Genomic DNA, 16,473 nt, shown 5'->3' with positions numbered 1-16,473 from the left:
GGAGCAAGTTGTCAGCAAGTTGCAGGCATGCATGGGATGGTCAGCCAAGCGGAGTTGGTAGCGTGAATTGGAACGACATTTCATTGTTCTAGGTTCTGTAGGTGCCAGCTTCACAAGTTGGGTCTTATTGGTCGTTCCAACAAAGAAATGGATGAAATGGATGTAGGTCGGGTTTTCAAGTTGTAAACTCCATGTAATTAATAAATAGTTAACAAATAAATTATTATTTAAAAAAATTAGAAAATTAAATTTGATAAGTTAGAAGAGTAAAACTAATTAAAATATGAACTTTGGCACTAATTTTAAAGGTATTGACCCAAAATTAGGTAAAACTGGCCCAACCGGTTGAACTGGGCCCACATTGAGCCCAATGGTCAATATATATAAGGCTTACTTCAGCCTTCCCTCCCTTTCATTCTTCCATTCACGAATAAGAATAGGCATTTGAAGAAACCCTAAATTCCTTTCACTTTAAAACTTCAATCCTCCATAACTTTCAATCTAGAGTTCCGATTGATGAGCCGTCAGCGGCCACACATTCGTCTTAGAATTTTCTACAAGATCCATCTAACAATTTCGTAAGAAATTTGAGATTTCATGCCTAGTTCTTCCCCTTTCATTTCGTAATTTAAGTTTTGGAATTTGAGAGATTTTGTAATTTTGACGATTAGGGATATTTTAGCAGTAGATAATCACTGGGTTCTATCCACTTGACCCATGGAAAATGGTAAAAAAACCTAACCCTTATGAATTGGTGATTTAGTGAGCTCTATATTGATTATTGTGATATTGTGTGAGTTAGATTGTGCCTCTTTTTATTTTGGAGTTCAATTTGGCAGTTTGGAATGAAGTTTGAATGATTGGGCTTGCAGAATTGGAAATTGTGACTTGGAGCTCGTGGAGGAGAGGCAATTTAAGGTATTTTTGGCTATGGAAGAATTGGCCAAGGTACGTGGTGCACAAATCCCCACGCTTCGTATAACTGAACCAGCAAGTGCACTGGGACGTCCAAGTCATACCTAAGTGAGTTAGGGTCAATCCCACGAGGATTGTGGTTTGAAGCAAGCTATGGTTATCTTGCAGGTCTTAGTCAGGCAGATAGAAGAGTTGTTGATTTTAATTTGGAAGATGGAATTATAATGATAATCTTAAAACATAGATGAATGTAAACAAAGATAAGGAATTGGTTAAGGTTTGGAGATGATTTGTCCTTCTGGAATAACTCTGGTATTATTGTCTTCTTCAAGTGTGAAAGATTCCTTCTATAGTAGGCTGTATGTGATTGACGCTGGTTTGAGCAGCCGCTAATACTCCTCCAAATCTGAACCCCAGTGTTTGTGCGGATCCATTCTGATTGAGGGTGAAGCTCCTGCAGCTCATTCTTCTTGATGATCCTACTTAAAACGCCACAGACAAAGTCGAATCTTCTGGATCGGAGGATGCTGCACCTTTGGGTTATAGCCTCTACCACAAAGACCCTAATTTTCCCGTAAATCGGCTGAACTGATGTCTCGAGAAGTCCCCAACGAAGTCGTGCATTAAACGTCTGAGAGATGTATAATCAAACTGGTGGTTCATCATTGTCCGATGAAAGACGCACTCTGAACCCATGTAGAATGTGATAACCTTATGCCAGTTCAACGCATTCATATTGATGAAGAATGAATATACATCTTAGAATAGAGAATCAAACACATATTAAAGAGAAACAGTAATACTTTTATTAATCCATAAAACTCAACAGGGCTCCTTCCCTTAACCTAGGAGGTTTAGAAACTCATACTGATAGAAAATACAATGTGAAAAACAAAATTATGGTAAATGATAGGCGAAGATCCTTAACAAAGAGTGATCTTCTACTTTAAATACTAAACTAATGACTTGTAAGGGTAAAATAGTCTTTTTAGTGCTAAAATCCACTTCTGGGGCCCACTTGGTGAGTGTTTGGGCTGAGCTTTGATGAGATCCACGTGCTATGAGGCCTCTAGGGCATTGAACGCCGGCTAGGGGGTCCTCTTTGGGCGTTTGGATGCTGGTCTCTTCTGCTTGGGCGCTGGACGCTTGGAAGGGGGTCGGAGGCTGGCATTGGACGCCAGTTTTGAGCCTTCTAATCTGAAACAAAGTATAAACTATTATACATGGAAGTTAGCTTTCCATAACGGTTGAGAACGCTCTATTTGGACTTCTGTAGCTCCAGAAAAGCTCTTCCAAATACAAGGAGGTCAGATCCGGACAGCATCTGCAGTGCTTTTTCTCTCTCTGAATCAGACTTTTGCTCTAGCTCCTGAATTTTAGCCAGAAAATACCTGAAATTGCACAAAAATACACAAACTCAAAGTAGAATCCGAAAATGTGATTTTGACACTAAAACCTATAAAAACTAAATAAAACATACTAAAATCTATATGAAAATGAGTACGGTTTTGGTTTCTTATAGTTAATGTTTAATGTCATGTGAAAACTTAGGCTAGTTAACTGTAGATTAAGTTTAAATTATATGAATGATCGAGGATTAGAGATTTTGTTAGAAATTGTTAAATGAATTGGTTGGTTTGATCGAGTATGTGTGGTGTATGTATATAATGTGAAAGTGTTAAGTTATTATGAAAATATGATGATTATTGATGTTGGTGATAACTTAGAATGATTATGAGTTATGATGATGATGATGAGTTATGATTACCAATTTAACCATAAAACTCACATAATCATAAAATCCATTTCTCATATTATTATCAACTTATAACAATTTTTAAGAGTAAAAGAAGTTAAAGAAAAGGCCCCTACCTCATTCGTGACTCAATTATGCGACAACACCGTTAATACTCTAATTTTGCAGTGGCAGTGCCAACTCCGACCATCTCCGCAGCAGCTATAGCCTCTAGACACAGCACGGAAGAACCGTAGCTCAACCCTAAGATATTAACATCACGAAATCCTTAATAACTTATAACAGAATACCAAATTCAAAGGTTCCAGAAATAAAAATGCTTAGCAAGAAGACAGAGGCTTCAATGGCAGTTTCCGACAACAGCCGCGGCGGTGCAGCTTCCAACAGCAGTGGCGGCAACCGTGAAGAACAAACGGCGGAGACACTCTTCCTCCCACCTCAACTCGTGCGTCTCTATCTTTTTCTTCGCCATCAGAGGCATCAAACAGATCTGGTGATGGAGGCATGAATGGCGATGGGCTTCCTCTCGGCAACAGCGGCAAGTTCGACGATGACGTGGCTCCAACGACAGTGATAGCGTGGATGGATCCTCAATGGCCTCGGTTGCTCTTCGTGAAACTAACGTCGATAGGAGGCACAAACAGTGGTGATGGAGGCACATTGGCACTCCTTCCTCGCGAATCTCTTCCTCTCGCTCACCTCTCCCCCTTCTAGACGGCGACACGACGGCGCAGCGGCAGCTCTTCTCCTCTACTTCTCTTCCCGATTCTTTCTCTTTCCCCCTTTCCCCTTCACGTTTCTTTCTTTTTTCCCTGTGCGTGTGTGTATATTTGGGGAAAAGGTTGGCGGTGGGTGAGTGGCGGCTATGAGTAAATATTAGGTATTTTTAATAATATTAGAGGTAATAAAGTAATAATTTGAAACCAAAGTTAATAAAATAATAATATCTATAAAAATACTATTTAATTATCAACTTACAATTTATTTTTCAAATAAAAACATTAATTCAATAATTAGAGATAATCAAATTAATTTCCTATAAATCATAAAATAAAGTTTAAAATCTAATTATTCAAATTAGAGCATATAAAATCCTCATTGTTTTTAAATCACTAAAACTTTAAATCAATAATAAGAAAGTACTTGATTAATATAAAAATCTCTAAAATTAATATCTTAAATAAATAAAATAAATTATAAATATGTTATCATTTATTTTTCAAAAATATAGGGGTCTTACATAGAGTACCAAAATTTATGATTTAGTATTGACTTGAAGTCTGATTTTTCTGAGACCTTTTATATTAACTATGCGAGTATCTGATGAGTGGATATTTTATATCCTTTTTGGTACTGTTTTCCTAATGTTTTTTATTAGATTTTATTAAGTTTTATTATGTTTTAGTAGGTTTTAGTGAAAAATTCACCTTTTGGATGCTACTTTGAGTTTTTGTATTTTTACTATGATTTTAGGTGATTTTTGGGTGAAATTGACAAGTTTTGGAAAAGTCTGATTTAGAGGAAAAGAAAGGACAACATATGCTGTCAAATCTTGACCTCCTTGAATTCTAACGAGCATATCTTGAGCTACTAAGGTCCAATTGACAAGTTCTCAATGGCGTTCGAAAGTTAACTTCCAGCGCTTTCCAGCAATATATAATGGTCTATACTTTGCTTTGGAGAAGACTGCCCAAAATGGGCGTTGAACGTCCAAACTACCTCCTTTCTGGCGTTCAACGCCCAAGGAGGACCAAGGCCAGCGTTGAACACCCAAACCTAGCATTCAATGCCACCAAGGGAGCAAGGAAACGCATAGACACCCCCTTAATGGGCGTTCAATGCCCATTCCTCAAGTTGGACGCTAAGCTCAGCCCAAACACTCAACCAAAGTGGACCAAGAAGTGGATTTTTCTCACCTTTAGCTTAGTCTATCTCATTTTTGTAATTTTTAATTATTAGATTAGTATATAGATGAGGAGATCACCCATGCTTAGGATCTTCTCCACCATATTCGAACCTTACACATTATTTCTGTAAAGCATGAGCAACTAAACCTCCTAGGTTAAGGTTAGGAGCTTTACTGATTGATGATTAGAGTTTGCACCGGTTTGGGTTTTTCCACTTAAGATAACTTCCATTGTAAGTATAGACTAAACCGGCAACCAATTCCCACCATCAAAGTTTAATTTTTCCAATACAAATATAACCGAGAGTAATTAAACCTCTGGTCGTCTTCCCTAGGAACTAGTGACCACGAGTGCACAATTTTGGTTGTGGAAAAACAAGGGGTGTTTTCAAGAAAGAAGCAAACGATTAAAGGAATTAAAGAACGATTCAAAATTGCAATTAATAAACTAATAAAGGAATAAAAGAACTATGTATGTAATATAAACAAGTAAGACTCAGAATTGATGGAAATGTGGTTCAAAACATAAATGAAACCTTGACTTGGGATGAGTTATGAAATTCCTTCCTTGCCATAACCACAACTATGATAACTATGATGGATTCATCTCACTAAGTCAACCCTTAACATCGAAGAGTAAGTCAAGTGAGCATAATTGTTATTAATCCACAAATCCTAACTATCTTACTAATTACCTTAGTAAGAAGCTAACGTTAGTGGAAACAATAACAACTAACAACCCAAGAATTATCACTAGATGTCGGACATTATGACTGTAGTGTTCCATAAATTCATTTTCCCAAGCCAAGGGGTGGAAATTAACCCCATAATCAAAATTGGCATTTCATCAAACACATGGTGGGCATAATCATAAAACATAGCAAAATTGAGAAAATGATAAAAGCTATGAACCACAAATGATCAAAATCAACAAAGGCAATTCAAACAAACATAAAATAGCCAACAATCATCAAATCAACCAACTAGAATTCAAAATTTCAAAACTGTATGTATTGATAAAGGAAATTGAAATATAAAAAAGTGTAGAAAAAGTAGTGTAATAAAAGAGAAAATTAAGGAAATACTTACAATGGAAATGGCTAGAATCAAAGATCAAAACTTGAAGTATAAAATGCTTCAAAACCTAACTAAAACCCTACGGAAAATTGAGAGGAAATCTAACCTAAAACTACCCTAAAACTATCCTAAGTGTATTGTATGAAGTATTTTCTGATATTATGTTGCTTGCCCCTTCATATATGTTTCAGCACCTTCAGAAATGGGCCAAAAATCCCTCCAAATCGTGAGCGACGTGACTTTTTAATGAAGTCACGTGCCGGTACCTGTGCGTACGCACAGACGTGTGCGTACGCACACTTGCTAATTTTTTTTCCTGTGTGTATGCACAAAAGTTGTGCATGGGCACACTTGCTGATTTCCATTATGTGCGTACACACAGAAGTTTTGCGTAGGCACACTTGCTGATTTTGACCCTTCTGAGTAGGCACAGAAAGTGTATGTAGGCACAATTTGAAATGCTTCTCTTCTTTGATTTTTTCATGTTTTCTCCCAATTCCATGATTTTCTTCCACTCTTATCAAGCCATTCCAACCTATTACACCTGAAATCACTCATCAAAACCGTCAAGGCATCGAATAGAATGAAAGTTGAATAAAATTGATTAAATTAAGCACAAAATAGCATGTTTTCACAATTTGACATAATTTAGAGAGAAAACACAAAAGCATGCTATTTAGGTGAATAAATGTGGGTTTATATGATGAAATCAACTCAAATCAAACTAAAATTTATCATCAAATATGGATTCACCAATTTTCCCACACTTAAACAATAGCATGTCTTATGCTAATCATAATCAAAGGAGAAGGGTAAAAGGCAAGCAACTTATTCAATGCAAATACTTATATGCATGCAACTATGCAAAATGCTATCTATCTATATCTATACTATGGTCTCTATTGAGTTTGGCAAAAACAAACAATGGAATCTCAATCAAGCCAAAATAAAACCTTAGGGCTAAGGTAAGAATATATAGCAATATGACCAATGTCCAAAGATGTGATTTGAAGTTTTCAAAATTAATTTCAACAACTTGCCAGAAAATACAAGATAAGAGATGGAATCATAGAATTGAGCGATCGAACCCCTCATCGGTTGTGTATACACGCTAGTCGCTCAGTGTTTAGGGCTTAATCACTCAATTCATCCTTTAGTCATGTTTTCTAGGATTTGCTAGTTATCTAACAATCAAGAAATACTTGATACATGAATGCAAATATCATGAGGTCTTTGGAGGGTTGTAATGGGGCTATGGAAAGGGTAGGATTAATATGGTTAAGTGTACTAGTAGATTGTATCTTTGATTAGCTCAAGTATCCCACTTAATCCTATATTAACCTATTTGCACATAAGAAAACAACATAACTTCCCATTCATTTCTTTTCTCACATTCACTCATGTATCTTCTTTCTAATTCACCTACATATGCATTCTTTATTTACATTCTTATTATCATTTCTTTCTTTTCTTTTCTTTTTCTATTTCTTTCTTCTTCTTTTTTTTATAAATAAAGGATGTACACCAAAATTTCTCTTTTTCTTTTATCACCAAAAAGAAATGCACATGTTTTAAGTAATGAATGCATGAGTGTTTACCTATTTTTTCAAAATTTTACCATGAATACCCAAAGTAAACTTTCTACCAATATTTTTCCACAAATTTCTCCCACACTTGAGTAACACACACTCCTCAACCCAAGCTAATCAAAGATAGAATATATGGACATTAGTGGTTTTTTGCTTAGGGAGAATAATGTGCTTAAAATTAGAATATAAGGGGGATTAAAAGGCTCAAAAGTGGGTTACAAAGGTAAATATAAGTGTATGGCCATATCACTACAAAAACTTTTAGTTATTACGGCAGTTTTTTAAGGTTATTATGGCAGTTTGAACCGCCGCTATTACCTTGAATGGCGGATAACAAAAACCGCCAGAATTCAAAGCGCCATTTGGTTATTATGGCGGTTTTTAAAAAACCGCCACAATTTCCATGATTAAAATAGCGGTTTTTAACATGTTAAAACGGCGGTTTGAACTACCGTTATTTCTGGATAAAACGACAGTTTTTTAGTTGGTTAAAACGGCGGTTTAGACCGCCGTTATTTTCGGTTAAAACGGCACTTTATGTTGGTTAAAACAGCGGTTTAAACCGCCATTATTTTCGAATAAAACGGCGGTATTTTCATTGGTTAAAATGGCAGTTCAAACCGCCGTTATTTCCGGTTAAAATGACATTTTTATGTTGGTTAAAATGGTGGTTCAACTCGTCATTATTTCAGGAAAAAATGACATTTTTTTGTTGGTTAAAATGACGGTTCAAACCGCCATTATTTTTGGATAAAATGGCATTTTTTAATTGGTTAAAGCGACGTTTGAAACCAACATTTTTACCAAGTTAAAATAGCATTTCATGTTGTTTAAAATGGCATTTATGACCTGCTATTTTTACTGAATAAAAAAGATATTTTTATCGTTTAAAAATGCATTTTTAACTATTATTTTTACCATGTTAAGCAAACAATTTTTTGTTTCATAATAACAAAAAATTATAACCCATAAACAAAATATTACATAACTCAAATAAAATATCAAACATAATATATAATTTTTAGTATTAAAAATTAAAAGTAATAATTCCTATACAAATAATTAAGCAAATTATATCCACTAATTATTACTTTGAAAAGTATTAGCATAGAGACTGCTTAGGTTACTCAATAACCTCGACGGATCATAATTTGCAATACAGACAGTTATCTTTTCTTATTTTCGCACATGTAACTAGTTACTTGAACTTTGTTGCAGTGCCTAAACTTGAAACTATTATCCCCTTAACCTAATAGGTACCTGTATGTGGAACTGCTGCTGAATACTGAGTGTCCATAACATCGATCACACTGTTGGCTATAGCACTGGCATAGACTGAAGAACCTTCTATTATCTGCCTCAGTGAAATAGGCCATAGTTAAAATACAGAAGCATAACAATGTGATTCAAAAGATTTATGATTGCCCTTGTTAGTTTCATGTCAAAAAGAAATACCAACCTTGTTATTGAACAAGAAACTGTAATATTTGCCAACATGTCCACCTGCAACATGGTGAAGTTCCAACTGAAGTTCATCCAGAAATTTGGCGACTGAAAGCAGACAGTTAATCTTCTTCCTCTAGAAGAGTTTGATTGTAACATCATTATCAACAATCCGCACATCAACCTCGCTATCTTTTGATTTCCTTTGAAGCCATGAGGTCCTTATGCATCCATCTGGATTGCTGAAAGACTTTATGTTACAACTCTCTGCAGCATCATCTTTCGCTTTCTGCCTTTTGCATCTCTCCCTTTAATATCTTTTCTTCTCCACCAGTAATTTGAGCTCATTAACCGTTCTAAGCAGCTCCCTTATATATTCAATGACATCACCCACCACAGAGGCTCTATCCATCTGTTAATAGCAGATTCAACCTATTAGTTTAATTTGTAAAAATTAGTAAACAAGTTTATAAGTGTTTTATACCTTTGTGGGGCTTGGGATAAGACTCCGAGAGAGAGAGAGAGGTCTGCTTATCAAAAAGTACACTGAGAATAGAACTTGACACTATCATCGAATTGAACAACTCGCTCTAAGCCACAAGAGTGCTCGCAGTTGTTGTTGATTCACTGCAAAAGCAGATAACATAACAAGTATTAGAACACCACAACATTGTGACATACCCAAAAGAGAAAAAAATGAGTCAAAAGCACAATCTCATGTTACGTTTGTGGCTAGAACTAGCAACCTTTGGCAAGGGCAAGCCAATGTCTTCATGCAAATATAATTTATCTTTATTATTGCATAACATTGAAGCCAACATTACACAATTAATATTGTAGCTAATCTTTAATATAAAAAAAATTCAAAATTAAAAAAAAATTCAAAATTCAACTAAGAAATGTCTGAAATCTATGTCCAACTACTTGTTATAATATTGACTGAATTGAAATTACTTGTTATAGGTTTAATTCTTTAGTATTACTTGTTTTTTTTATTTCGAAACCTTGACAAGAAAGCATTGATCTTCATTCTAATTGATTTGTTTAGTTATGAGGTTATACCAAGATTATGAAAAGTGATTGGATGGCATGTAATAAGACTGAATCAATCACTAATAAGAAATGATATCATTTGATATTCTATTAGTTACTTATTATAGTTATAGAATAGATGCATTATTAATTATGTGTACATTATTCTATTATGGATTATTATGAATTTAATTTAATTTCTCCAGGTAGCTAGGCTTGTTGAAATCGATTGTTGCAGGAAGAAAGAGTCTTCACTACTAGAGAATGATAAATAGCCACATAGAAAGAATTAGAATTTTTTTAAACACATTGAATTATTAAATTAATGGTTTTATTAATGTCAACACTATCAATAATAAAGAATCGTATTTCGGTAGTGACTAATATTGAATAAACACTCTTATGTCACGTTTATGCCTTATTACTAGAAATATAATAAGCTGGCAATAAGTGGGGTTTAAAAATATAATAGCTTAATTATTACTTTTTCTTTTTTTGAGTTTAAAAGAAGATTTTAATGAGAAAGAATTAATACATAATTTGCAATTGATATAATGATATGTATTGAAATTTGAAAGTTAGATGCAGCAGTAAAAAGTATTTAGAGAGAAAGAACATAGTACAAAAGATACATGATGAACACTTGACTAGAAGATATATAAGATTTTCAGAAATGCCACATAAGTTCAATACTCTCCCTGGTGATAAAAAACTTATCTAAGCCAAATGGTAGCAAAATTCATATAGTACTATGGCCCCATTAATCTTGGAAGCATTGCCCTTCCTTTTTTAAAAATTGATATACTTACAGTTAAAAAGATTCTGAAGGAAACGATTCATCCAAATCCATGTTCTTTTTAAGCGTTTTCCTTTATTACTATATTGGCTAAGTTCTGTATTGGCTAAGTTGCTAAAGGTTAAAATATTAAAAATATTCACACAAGACTGACAACAGTGCAATTACTGATTTTTAACTCATACCTGGTTTATAAAAATCAATATACATTGAGAAACTGACAAGGAGTGGCTTAATTTTCAAAGGGCCTGGCTCATCAACCTAGCCTGCATTGCCATGTGTGCATCCCCCATTTCACCATCAAGCTCCCCTTTAGGAACAAGAGCAGCCACCTGTGAATATAAAGACAAAAATTTAGTAGACATATACCCCAATCTTGAACATGTGCAACTTTTAATACCTTCATTTGTGGAATAAGTGCAGGTCCCCCATAAGCAAAAGCAGTATATAGTTGAACAAGAGTTGCTCCAGATCTTATTTTCTTGTATGCATCCTCACCACTAATTGATACCAAAACTTATGAGAAATTATTGTATAATTTATTTCTAATTTTAAATCATAAAAAGAATACTTATAATAGGTAGGTAGGTAGCTAGCTAGAAACCAAACTATACACATGCAGTAGAGGAGAAACGTGCAGTTTTACCTGCTAATGCCCCCACAGCCAATCAAAGGAATCTTGCCCTGATTTACATTAAAAATGGACAATTATTAATGACAACTGATGCCAAGAGAATGGATCTTGTCATGTAAAAATGACAGATCACAACAACTGATTAGATGCTCCTGAATCCTATATAATTAGCTCCACCAACTTAATAAATTAGTCAAAATCAATGCATAACAAGTGATGTGAGATTTTTATATTAGAGGAACCATCCTTAGGGATGCTAGAATGAACTGAAGATATAGGACTTGGTGCTCTAAACCAACTATTACAATAGTTCTGTTTACAAATCACAACGAAAAAACAAAAAACATACCCGTGTCAAGATATACATCTGCTTTAAGATATTGGTAGAGAGATCAAGAAGAGGCTTCCCACTCAACCCACCAGCTTCTGAAGCTAATGGATTGCTACTAACAGTATCTGGTCTGGAAATGGTTGTATTTGATAAAATCTTGACACAATAAACAAATGAAACTAAGCACAACTTAAGATTGCATCGTTCTCAAGTTTGACAATTGAGAGTACCAAAGTGTATAGACTAATATTAAGGGCCACAGCAACCTGTAACCAAAGTATTAGCTATTAATACAGCATATGATGAAGATAGGAGAATAAACTAATATTCAGACTTACTGCAGCAATGTCTTCAAGGTCGTCTTTTGACAAATCTGGAGTAATTTTTACCAGCAACGGAGGTGGACCCTCGTCACCCCATTGCATTTCATCACGAGCAGCTTGTACCTTCACAAGAAAAGAAAATTGGCCAGAATCAATCTCACAATTATGCAAGATAAGAAACAGAACAAGAAACCATCACATTTTAGTTTCTACCTTCTTCACAAGATCCTTCAATTGCTTTCTTCCTTGAAGCATGCGCAAGCCAGGAGTATTGGGTGACGAAATATTAATCACCTAGGAAAGGATTAAATCATTAAACAGTAGACGTTACAAGGCTTTCGTCTCAACAGTTTGCAATATACCATTTGGATGCATATTCATATGTACAAGCAACTCTCTAGGGAACTCTCCATAGCACCTTTCTTTTTTCCATCCTAAAACTTGCTTCTTTTCTCTCTCATAAACATAAACACAAACACATAGAAGACACAAAAAACTAACATATGAACTTTGGTGGGACATGTAGCACCAGGTTTTGGGTCAAATCATATCCACTCATTATACCATAATTTTTTGTTGCGATGCAATAACCATAATAAATTATTCAATAATGTAAATGTGATGAGTTTAATTTAGTTAATGTACCTTGGCAGTGATGGTTATGTCGACAATGGAGGTTCCAAAAGGCAAGGAAGTGGTGTTAAGAACAGAGAGATGGAGTTTGTCAATGAACTTGAGGATGTACATCAACACTCCTTTGTGTTTTTCACAGTGGATCTGAATGAGGATGTTCTTCTCAGACACTCTTGCCTCCACTTCAGGTAGCACCAACCTACTCAGTGCTTTTGAGACTCCGTACGAGTTTCCATCCCTGAATTTGACTAAGTTTCTGACACATCTTCCTCTCCGCACACCTCAGATTTCTCAACATACACAACAGACTCCGCACTTTTCCTTTTTCTTTCAGTTTCTAGAATCATCACTTGCTCTTGTAGCTGCTTGATGAGAAGGACTTTTGACGGTTTAGAATTCACAAATGAATTCTCGTTGCATGTATAGTTTCTAAACCAATCAATAATCCTTTCATACAAAAATTTGTTTGTCACTAAAACAAACCCCTATATTTATAAACCGAAGTATTGAACCTCGGGTCGTTCTCCCTAGGAATTGCAATAAAGTGTCTTGTTATTGGTTATGAGTTATATTTTGGGGTTTTTGATGAGAAACATGAAAAGTAAATGGCAAGAAAATTCAAATAAAAAAAGGCCTTGGCAAGGGTTAGTGGTCAAGGATCTCTATCCTAATCACTAACCACAGCATGAGAATTGGCAAGGATCAACCCCATTAAGTCATCCTCTAACTAGTAAAGGAAAGTCAAATGAGCTATGTCAATCCAAGTCCATAAGTCCTAGTTCTCCACCAAATCAATTAGTGAGATCTAGAGTTAATGGCTCCCAATCATCAATTACTTGGACATTAGTAACTCAAGAGTTCCTAAGTTACCTTCCCAAGCCAAGAGCATAAAATTCTACTCTAAAATCCAACCAAGCATTTTATCAAACACTTGGAAGACATAAAAGGAAAGCATAGTAAAATTGTAAGGAAAGTAAATCTACACTACTCTATTGCAAGGAATTAAACAAAAACAATTCAATTGAATAATAAAAGAACATGAATCATAAATTGCATTAAAGAGAAATAGAAGAAACAAAAGTGCATGAACATAAAAGTAGAGAATTACAAGAATTAAATGCTAGACTAGAGAGAGGAGATGTAGAAGAAGAAGAAATTGTAAAGGAAAAGCAAATCAAAGCATGAAATTAACCTAGATCTAAGAATTCCTAATGCTATAATTATAAGAGAACAATTAAGGATGAAAGAGGAAAATTAAGAGAGAAGAAGTAGATCTAGATCTAAACTTAATCCTAATTCTAATCCTAGAGAGAAATGAGAGCTTCTCTCTCTAAAACTAACTTTTCCTCCAAAAATTAAACTAAACTAAACTAATGTGTGAAATTATGTAAAGTATATCAATTCCCCTTCAATCCTTGGCTTAAATAGCATCAGAAATGAGTTGGATTGGGCCCACAAGGCTTTAGAATTCGCTGGCCATGTATTGCTTTAAGTGGATCATATGGCAGCAACGATGCGTGCACATATAGTGCGCATACGCATTATCATACGTGTAGCAACTATAGAAAATATTATATCATTTCAAAGCCCTGGATGTTAGCTTTCCAACGCAACTGAAACCGCGTCATTTGGACCTCTGTAGCTCAAGTTATGATCGATTAAGTGTGAAGAGGTCGGCTTGACAGCTTTTGTGATTCCTTCATTTCTTCATGAGTTCTCCATTTTTACATGCTTTTCCTTCATTCTCTTGATCCGATCTTTGCCTCCTAAATCTGAAATCACTTAACAAATATATCAAGGAATCTAATGGAATAAAAGGTAAATCAAGATCAAACAATTAAGGACCTAAAAAGCATGTTTTCACTCTTAAGCACAATTAAAGGAGAATTTCCAAAACCATGCTATTTCATTGGATAAATGGGAGAAAGGTTGACAAAACCCTCTAAATTCAACACAAGATAAACCCTAAATATGGGGTTTATCAACCTCCCCACACTTAAACCAAGCATGTCCTCATGCTTAAACCAAGAGAAAGCAAAGGATATCAACATTTATTCAATGAGATCTAACTAAATGCACCCTACCTATATGCAACTAAATGCAAAATGATTCTACCTACTTGGTTAAGAATAAATCAATCTCCAAGACATACATGCACAAGTAGGGCTGAGGTCCCATGACGACTCATGAATCCTACCAATTTAAATATCAAAATGAAGTTCAAGTAGACTTACAAGAAGAACGCTCATGAAAGCCGGGAATCAAGGAATTGAGCATCGAACCCTCACCGGAAGTGTTTGCGCTCCATTCGCTCAAGTGTTTAGGGTCGATTCTCTCAATTCTCCCCTAATCATGCTTTTCAAGATTTATTTTTCATCTAACAATCAACATTTATTTCATGCATGCATACAAGTATCATGAGGTCTTTTTTTTAGGTTGTAATGGGGCTAGGGTCAAGGTAGGGTCATATATGATTAAGTGGACTAGAATTAAATCTTTGATTAACCTAGACTTTTCCACCTAACCTATATAACCTATACAATTAAGTTCTAATCTAACTACCCATTTTTCTCACTTTTCACATACTCATGCATTTTCCTTACATTTCACAACACATATGCATTGATTTTATTGAGCTTCACTTTGGGGCATTTTGTCCCCTTTTAGTTGCTTTTTCTTTTTCTTTTTTTTTTTCTATTTTTTTTCTTTTCTTTTTCTTTTTCTTTTGCTTTCTTCTCTTTTTTTTCTTTCAAACAATATACAAGAACATCAATGCATAAGGTTTATACCTTTAATCAATACATGAGTATGCATTCAATTCCCAAATATAGAAATACAAAACACCATTTTATCCCAACCAATGTTCCCAAATCTCCCCAAACTTGAATAATAAGCACTCTCACTAGCCTAAGCTAATCAAAGATCCAAACAAGGAATTTTTATTGTTTTTCGCTTTAGGCTTGTAATGTGCTAAAATAAAGAACAATTGGGTTAAGCATAGGCTCAAAATTAGTTAACAATGGAAGATAAAAGGTAAGACTATTTGGGTAAGTGAGCTAAATGAAATAATGGCCTCAATCATATAAATGCATGTCTACACAAAATAATGGACATAAAGAATCAAACAAATCAAAGATTACAATCATAGAAAGAGAACAATTACACACAAGAAGGAAAATAAGTGGTCATAAGATGTAACCACACCATTAGGCTCAAATCTCACAAGCTTGTGTTCTTAGCTCAAAAACCATGTTCCAAAATAAATTCTTTCAAGCAAGTTCAACAAAAAGTTTTCAAATTAGTAGGTTGCCCTAAAAATAATTTCTTGGAAAAGAAATCATCACCCTAATCAAGTAGTCCTAATAGGAAAGAATTGGTAAAAATATGTACAAATTCTAACTAACATGCAACCTATCATGCAATGCAACAACTAGCTAACATTGGTGTTGAAAGAGGAAATTGTTACCCATGTAGATCGGTCGGATGACCTCCCCACACTTAAAAATTTGCACCGTCTTCGGTGCACGCAAAGAAGAGCAAGGTGGACGGGTAGTTACAATTGATGAGTTTCTTCAAAGGGTTGTGCGGATGACTTGTTTGTTGCCCCTTTTAAAAGCTCTTCCTTTTCTTCCTTCTTGGTGGCCAACCTAAAAGGAAAGAAAGAGAAAGAAAATTAAGCCTAAATAAAGATAGCAAAGCAAAGAGAATATAAGTGGGGGCTAATGCCAAATAAGAGTATGGTTCTCTACTACATGGTAGCCAAGCATGTGAGTGAGAAAACAATATGGGCTAAGGCATATTATTAAGCTTGATGCAAGAGTAAAGTCAAAGCACGAAGACCATATTGAGCATCAAGTTCAAATAAGAAAGAGTGGGTCATGAAAAATAATATTAGGTCATATCAATGCACAAAGACACAAGAGTCATACAAGATTAAGCATTGATTTAAAAGTTCCATCACCTAACAATATCAAACAAGTCAAGAGACACCAAAATAATGCAAGAAATTCTCAATGATTGAATAGAAAAATTCAACAC

At 34.8% G+C, this 16,473-nt stretch overlaps 1 protein-coding gene across 2 annotated transcripts; it reads right to left on the bottom strand.

Moving 5' to 3' along the window:
* Positions 1-8,242: 8,242 nt before the first annotated feature.
* Positions 8,243-12,964, bottom strand: LOC112772613 (dihydroorotate dehydrogenase (quinone), mitochondrial). Of its 2 annotated transcripts, XM_025817580.3 has the most exons (10): positions 12,448-12,964; positions 12,016-12,096; positions 11,818-11,925; positions 11,498-11,635; positions 11,161-11,198; positions 10,915-11,014; positions 10,700-10,846; positions 9,171-9,313; positions 8,703-9,098; positions 8,243-8,597 (listed from the first exon to the last, which is right to left on the bottom strand). In XM_025817580.3, exons 1-7 carry the CDS (start codon positions 12,547-12,549, stop codon positions 10,754-10,756), a joined length of 660 nt encoding a protein of 219 aa, XP_025673365.1. In that variant the 5' UTR covers positions 12,550-12,964; the 3' UTR covers positions 8,243-8,597; positions 8,703-9,098; positions 9,171-9,313; positions 10,700-10,753. The 2 variants fall into 2 exon arrangements, with proteins under 2 accessions (XP_025673365.1, XP_072081704.1); XM_072225603.1 differs by having other exon boundaries at positions 10,700-11,014.
* Between the last annotated feature and the right edge of the window lie 3,509 nt (positions 12,965-16,473).

This window comes from Arachis hypogaea, chromosome 18, assembly GCF_003086295.3.
Source record: "Arachis hypogaea cultivar Tifrunner chromosome 18, arahy.Tifrunner.gnm2.J5K5, whole genome shotgun sequence".
Lineage (NCBI taxonomy): Eukaryota > Viridiplantae > Streptophyta > Magnoliopsida > Fabales > Fabaceae > Arachis > Arachis hypogaea.
Note: the sequence above shows the minus strand (reverse complement) of the source record. Positions and strands in the feature narration are given on the sequence as shown.

What these genes read in the sequence shown, in the direction of transcription:
- LOC112772613 (XM_072225603.1), bottom strand. Translation starts at nt 12,549, where the DNA reads ATGTACATCCTCAAGTTCATTGACAAACTCCATCTCTCTGTTCTTAAC. An exon ending in TGAAGGATCTTGTGAAGAAG is followed by an intron (nt 11,926 to 12,015) that starts GTAGAAACTAAA and finishes TTTCTTGTGAAG; the next exon opens with GTACAAGCTGCTCGTGATGA. An exon ending in GGCTGTGGGGGCATTAGCAG is followed by an intron (nt 11,015 to 11,160) that starts GTAAAACTGCAC and finishes GGTATCAATTAG; the next exon opens with TGGTGAGGATGCATACAAGA.